Below are 7,027 nucleotides of genomic sequence, written 5' to 3'. Positions count from 1 at the left end.
ACGCAAAAGCTATGATCCGAGAGGGGATATAGAATCAGGTGAAGTGTTGTGCGCAGGTGCAATGGTATATGGAGCACTGACCCTGTATCCGAATGCTTGAGAGCTTTTGTGGTGCAGCGGATGCAGAGCTATAGGCGGATTTGGGTGCTTGCGACTTGATGGTTATCTACGATTCTGATGTGCTGGCCTTTATATATTGCCAGCTGGCAGGTCTTGATGTTCAGATGGTACATCCAGCCCTTCACCGCACAACACTTGACCTGGTTCCATATCCCCTCTTGCCTCTCTACCAACTCCAAGCATCGCTTTGAACTGGCCAAACTTCCTGCTGCCGAGCGCTTTCGTCAGTAAGTCTGCACTATAGCTCTGCAGGTATATGAGCCTTGCACTCCGATCAGCAACAAGGAAAAGTCAAGCAGCAGAAGCAGAAGCAGCAGCATCCGCATCAAAAGCAGATCCACCAGATTCACCAGAACCAGATTCACCAGACTCACCAGAACCCGATTCACCAGTACAGCCGCAAGCACAGATGAGTTCCGCACCACAGTCATCCGAGTGCGAAAGGATCGTGAAGCGCATCGACAAGCTCCTGACATCAGCACCCGCAGTCAGTTTCACCGGCAAGCAAGCAGCTTGGACAGACTTCAGGACCATGTTCAAGCGCGTTGCTAAGCAGTACAACGTGTCCGAATACATCTTTGGCAAGACTCAGCCAGAAGAAGATGAGGATATCGCCGCAGCCGCCAGCCTCCTGTTGTTTTTGCACCTCCAGCCTAACGTGCGGGTCCAGTTCCGCGACGACCAGTCCGCGCGTGAGGTGTGGTCTCAGCTGTGCGAGATTTACGAGGGCTCGTCCGATCAATTGATCAGTGTCAGGATGAAGGCCCTGAACAACTACAAGTGCAAGCCAGGCACCACCATGGACGATCACCTCGAACAAGTCACTGGCCTCATTGCTCAGGTCGAGAGTTGCGGCCATACCATTTCGGACTTCGACAAGCGTGATTATCTTGTGGGCTCGTTGCCGGATGACTGGGATGAGTACAAGGGTCACTACTTCATCCAGGACGTCCGAGAGCCTGCAAGGATTGCACGCGACCTGCGTTACGAGCACGACCGTCGCAAAGCCAGGCAGAGCAACCAGGCCACCGCACTCTACGCACAGAGCAACCAGGCTACCACACTCTGGATCGGTGCACCAAGGAAGGATTTCAGCAACTACTTGTGCTACAACTGCCGACAGCGAGGCCACCCATGGCGTAAGTGCAAGCAGCCTCTCAGCGACGCACTCCAGAAGCAGAAGGACGAAGAGGACAAGGCACGAGCAGCAGCAGCAGCCCATAGCGCAGCTACCAACATGTCCCACCCTTACCCGCGATCCAACCTCGTGATGCCACATGCTGTCGCCGCTGAAACATTGAGCCCCACGTCGGCACCTGAAGCCAAAGTCTTGAACATGTCTGCCTTGAGTTCTGCCCATGAGTGGATAATTGATAGTGGATCCAGTCACCACGTCAGCGGCGAGCGTGAAGTCTTCGAATCGCTGTCTGATGCAACTACATTGCCAGCAGTCTCGTTTGGTGATGGAAGCTCCAAGCCAGTCACAGCAAGCGGAACAGCCAATGTCAGTGAGCAGGTCTCGGCGCCTGGGTGCCTTTACGTGCCGGAAGTCAACTACAACCTGCTGTCCATCAGCAAATTGACGAAAGATGGTAAACAGGCCTACTTTGACGAGAACAAATGGGAACTCCGGCAAGAAGGCAAGCTACTTGCGTCAGGACAGCAACGCGACGGCCTTTACTGGTTAAATAGCCGCGACGAAGCATACGCATTGGCCACACGAACAGACAACAAAGCAACATTATGGCATAAGCGTCTTGCCCACATCGGTACCAAAGCGATGGGTCGCGTTGAGGACATGGTTGAGGGCGTGGAGCTAGGCGACGATCAAATGGATACAACTGATTGCACCGGATGCTTGAAGGGAAAGCTTGCTCGAAGGCCATTTCCACAAGAAAGTCTCAGTCGCGCAACCGAACCACTGGGCTTGGTGCATACAGATCTCTGCACGATGCCCATTGAGAGCGTCTCCGGCCAGAAGTACTTTGTCACTTTCACAGACGACAAGACTCGATTCGTGTGGGTCTACTTTTGCACAACAAAGTCGGCCACGTTTGATGCCTTCAAGCAGTTCAAAGCGCACGCCGAGTTGGAAAGCGGCCACAAGATCAAGAAATTGCGCAGCGACAATGGCGGAGAATACATCAACGCAGAATTCGACCAGTACCTTAAGGACTCTGGCATTGAACGCAACCTCAGCAATGTGCACACTCCTCAGCAGAATGGCGTCGCAGAGCGACTCAATCGTACCCTTGTTGAGCGCGCAAAGGCAATGCTGGCCACGACCGACTTGGATGCTGGTTTCTGGACGTACGCTATCAACGCTGCAGCTTACATCGGCAATCGAACGCCAATCAAGGCACACGCAGACATGACCGCTTACGAAGCTTGGCACGGTGAGAAGCCGGATCTCTCGCACACGCGCATTTTTGGTTGCAAAGCATGGATACACATCCCAGCCGCGAACCGCAGGAAGCTCGACGACAAAGCAGCAGAAGTCCGCTTCATTGGTTACCCGCAAGGCACAAAAGGTTGGCTCTTCTGGGATGCTGAAGATAGCCGTGAAGTCCGCTCACGCGATGCCGTGTTCCACGAAAATGCCACAAGCGACAATGACCACGACGACGACGCCAGCAGCAATGGTGGAGATGACCGCGACGAACCTCACTCCGATGTGGACGACACTGAGGCTGCCCACACTACTGGACAAGATGATCAGCATGAAGAAATTGAGGATCGAGATGAAATCAACATGCTACACGTCAACGCCCTTCCACACAAAGCACCAGCTCCGCCACTGCCAAAATTACTGCGACCTGCTGCCGAGATTATACAACCAACATCATACCACGAGATGATCAGACTACCCGAGCGCGAGTACTGGGAAGAAGCCCAGCTCGATCAAATGACAACTCTTTGGCAAATGGGGACCTGGACGTTGGTTGATAGACCGGCTGGCAGCCCTGTCATTGGCTGCAAGTGGGCATACAAGGTGAAGTCACTGCCCAACGGGAATCTCGACAAATTCAAAGCACGCTTGGTCGGCAAAGGCTTTTCCCAAATCGAAGGAATCGACTTCAACGAGACATTTGCACCAGTCGCCAAATTCACCACAGTACGGGTCTTGCTTACAATGGCAGTCAACGAAGGGTTGGAGGTCCACCATCTCGATGTTGTTGCTGCCTTCTTGAACGGCACACTCCAGGAGACTGTCTACATGGAGCAACCAAAGGGATACAGCGATGGCAGCGGCCGGGTATGTAAGTTACACAAGACATTGTACGGTCTCAAGCAATCGGGACGAGAATGTTACCTCGAGCTATGCAACTTCCTGACAGCCTATGGATTCGACCAGTGCGAACAAGAACAGGGCCTCTTCGTGCTAGCAGATGGCCTTATCCGATTGGTCGTTTACGTCGACGACTTACTCATTGTTGCGCGAGATCAAGATGCCCTTGCAAAATTCAAGACAGCGATCAAGCAGAAGTGGTCAATGTCAGACTTGGGCATTGCTACTCAATTTTGTGGTGTCGAGATGCAGCGTACAGGGATCGGAGCCATCAAGCTGTCTAGCTCCCGATACATTTCCGACACGTTACGACGCTTTGGCATGGCGGAATGTCGAAGCACCGCACTTCCAATGGACCCGAATGCAAAGTTCTTCGCTCAAGACAAAGACACCACGCCAACCACAGAAGAAGCACTGGAAATGGCAAAGATTCCCTACCAAGAAGCAGTGGGATGCCTCATGTATGTGATGACGACCACTCGCCCGGACCTCGCATTCCCGCTGAGCATCCTTTGCAAGTACATGGCACACCCGAGTTACGATCACTGGAAAGCCGTCAAGCGCCTCCTCCGCTACATGCAAGGCACGAGGGATGACGGGCTCACCATTGCACCTGGGCCCATGAAGCTTGACGTCTATTCCGACGCTAACTATGCCGGCTGCCAAGATACTGGCAAGTCCACCAGCGGCTACGTTTGCATTCTCAGCGGCAATTGTGTCTCTTGGTCAAGCAGGAAGCAGGAGGTGGTTGCCCTTTCCACCACAGAAGCTGAGTATGTCGGCCTCAGCAATGCCACCAAGGAGCTTCAATGGCTCAAGTGTATCGTCGCCCACATGACGCCGGCAGTCAAAGGCACAGACGCGGCACTCATTGTGGAACTTCACGGCGACAATCAAGGCGCTATTGCACTGGCAAAAGACAACAAGTTTCATTCGCGAACCAAGCACATATTACCTCGCTTTCACTATGTACGCGAATGCCTTCGCCTTGGCTTCATGCATTTGGATTACGTCGCTACTGGCCAGATGCTCGCAGACTTACTGACGAAAGCGCTCGGCAGCAGGAAGTTTGGCCAGTTCAAAGCGATGCTTGGAGTTGGTAGAGAGGCAAGAGGGGATATGGAACCAGGTCAAGTGTTGTGCGGTGAAGGGCTGGATGTACCATCTGAACATCAAGACCTGCCAGCTGGCAATATATAAAGGCCAGCACATCAGAATCGTAGATAACCATCAAGTCGCAAGCACCGGGAAAGTCGTCCCCAGTCCAACAAATGTCTAACAAAGCATCATGCTGTCGCTACTGAGGGCTCGCTCATCGACCTATGTTGGGACATCCTTTATCGGCACAGGCTCGTGAACAGAGCTCGTCGTGGACAGAAGCCAGCAAAATTACAATTCAAGGCCACATTGATGGAAATTGTGCTCTGAGATTTTTACCACTTTGATAGTTCCAACGCCGTAGCAGTTCAATCGCTTCATATTCGGCATTCGCCATGCATTATCTACCGCTCAATTGTTGGACTGGAGACGACTTCCCGCTGCACCATAAAAGCTCTCAAGCATTCGGATACAGGGTCAGTGCTCCATATACCATTGCACCTGCGCACAACATCAATATAGCTTCCCTCCTTTCTACAGTCATTTTTGTTTGCCTCACCTATTTTCAAGAAATCGCGTGCACCTGTAAATCACGTATCAAGTTCATCCTCCGTCTCCTCAGGCAATCAACCGTATCTTGATCTTCTCCAACATCGCGACTGACACCCTCTTGGTATCTTGTCTTCGTTGTCGACGCTCTGCATGTGACTCGCGCACAGGTAGCATACAAGATCAGTGGAAGTGGTTTGACCTATATATCCTCAACCACTTCTGCTGCTATAAGGAACCGTTTTGCCGATTTGTCCAGCCAGCAACAACGGGTAGACAAAGAACCAGAAATCCGAGACATCAGATGCGAATACATTCAATTTGGCAGCGCGTCATCAGCTTACTTCGTCCTGCTCACCATCAGTATCATTGAACGAAACGGAGGGCCGAGTCTGCTGCACTTGAACAATGATATTGACAGCCGTATTCTCGTTTCGCACATATCTCGATGACAAGTAATTTGAGGAAACAAGTAGGAGGATGATTTGGGGAGAGCGTACCATCAGGTTTGCAAATGAGACTCTAATGATTGACGATGCAATGCGTCTCCAGACATGTCAGTTCAGCGCAGTCTTAGCCGGCCCTCGGCATCTGGAAATGTCGAGCGAATCTTTTGTAGCGGCAAGAGTTTTGGTCAAGTATTTTGCAATACCAGTTGTCTCAATTGTAATATCTGCCCAGTAGCGGTTGTGTGCTTTCTAGATGGGTCGGAGCATCGGCGTTCTGCAGACAGTCGAGTATCTGCCGAGATTGCTGCCTCTGATCATGGGAAAGAGCTCAATCTTGGCAGGTTATCGAGGAAGAAGCGTTGTGATTGTCGTGATGTCTTGCTTATTCACAACACAGCGTCATTTCCTAAAGTGACGCAGCGTCGGTGAGTCTGGCACTCGGCAAGGCTCGCAAATCGCCATTTCAATCATTCTGCTGCCCGTACAAGCTCATTCGGTCTAAAGTGACGGGCGCTTTGTCAATCCACGAGACCGTTGCCTTGAAGCTTAATAGCACACATACGTAATAAAAGCTCTCGTCAGCCAATCCTTATTAAAATTGTGACAGCCAGGAGGGGTCTTAAGCTTGCCTATGAGTGTCTGGCGCACTGAGATCCGGCACGTCCAATCGTTCTCGATTACTATTGCAATCAATCACAGCTGATCGCTCCGAGTTGACCCATCGACCCAATTCTGCAAAGACCTGTCTTTTGTAAGCCGGCGAGTACGCCGCGACTCGTCCACTGGTGCCCATCGTGACAAAGACCGGGCACTTATAGCCGTCGGCACAGCAGGCCCATTTTTCCCTTTGCCATCCGAATTTGAAACCATCCTGCTTACGCAATGGCCGGCCATAAATTTGACGAAAAATTGCCTCCCAAATGCCTTTGCCCGAGCAACTGATAGCCTTGGGCCGGTAGCGACGGATTTTTTCCTCGAGTTTTATTGCTGCTTCCTTGTACTCGCTCTTTCCCAACTCTGCGCTCTCGGCCGTTGGACGATCAATGATGTTTGTGATGCCAATGTCAAATTCGTTGACTAAACATGCACAACCTTCCTGGGCCTTCATTGGTCTCGTGATGATGTTCGATTCGTAAAGTAAAGGCCAGAAGAGATTTGTGGGGCTTGCAAAGTGTAGGCCTGTTTTCGCTGTCAAGACGCCTGGGTTGAGTCCTACAATTAGGAGCGTCAACCCTTCCCGAATGCAATCCGGTACCTTTTGCGGTAGCGACGCATAAACAGATGGAGCTGCGTATGACCTAGTTTTGCGCTTGCGACCTTTCACTGAGGGCGAATAATTGCTGGACATTGGCGTCTCCAAGGGCGAACAAAGCTGACGATCGGGACGCGAATTCGTGTCTTGGGTCACGTTCAACTTCTGATCTGCGTCGTATTTGAAGCGATCAAATAGACCTGGACTGAGGCCATAAGCTATTTGGGGTGACACGTCGCAATCTGTTGAATCATGCATTGCAAGGAAAAG

The 7,027-nt window shown here is 51.6% G+C and overlaps 2 protein-coding genes across 2 annotated transcripts; both read right to left on the bottom strand.

The window, feature by feature from the left end:
- Positions 1–219: 219 nt before the first annotated feature.
- On the bottom strand, positions 220–669 carry BCR37DRAFT_383991 (uncharacterized protein). The gene has a single exon (XM_040870143.1). It carries the CDS (start codon positions 594–596, stop codon positions 345–347), a length of 252 nt encoding a protein of 83 aa, XP_040722469.1. The 5' UTR covers positions 597–669; the 3' UTR covers positions 220–344.
- Positions 670–6,124: 5,455 nt separating this feature from the next.
- BCR37DRAFT_395495 (uracil-DNA glycosylase-like protein) lies at positions 6,125–6,853 on the bottom strand (the record flags this gene model as incomplete). Its single annotated transcript, XM_040871632.1, has 1 exon — positions 6,125–6,853. The coding sequence occupies one exon, from the start codon at positions 6,851–6,853 to the stop codon at positions 6,125–6,127; it is 729 nt and encodes a 242-aa protein (XP_040722468.1).
- Between the last annotated feature and the right edge of the window lie 174 nt (positions 6,854–7,027).

The sequence above is a fragment of the Protomyces lactucae-debilis genome (genome assembly GCF_002105105.1).
Source record: "Protomyces lactucae-debilis strain 12-1054 chromosome Unknown BCR37scaffold_25, whole genome shotgun sequence".
NCBI classification, from domain to species: Eukaryota; Fungi; Ascomycota; class Taphrinomycetes; order Taphrinales; family Protomycetaceae; genus Protomyces; species Protomyces lactucae-debilis.
The sequence above is the reverse complement of the archived record's forward strand: the minus strand, read 5'-3'. Positions and strand labels throughout refer to the sequence as shown.

What these genes read in the sequence shown, in the direction of transcription:
- BCR37DRAFT_383991 (XM_040870143.1), bottom strand. Translation starts at nt 596, where the DNA reads ATGTCAGGAGCTTGTCGATGCGCTTCACGATCCTTTCGCACTCGGATG.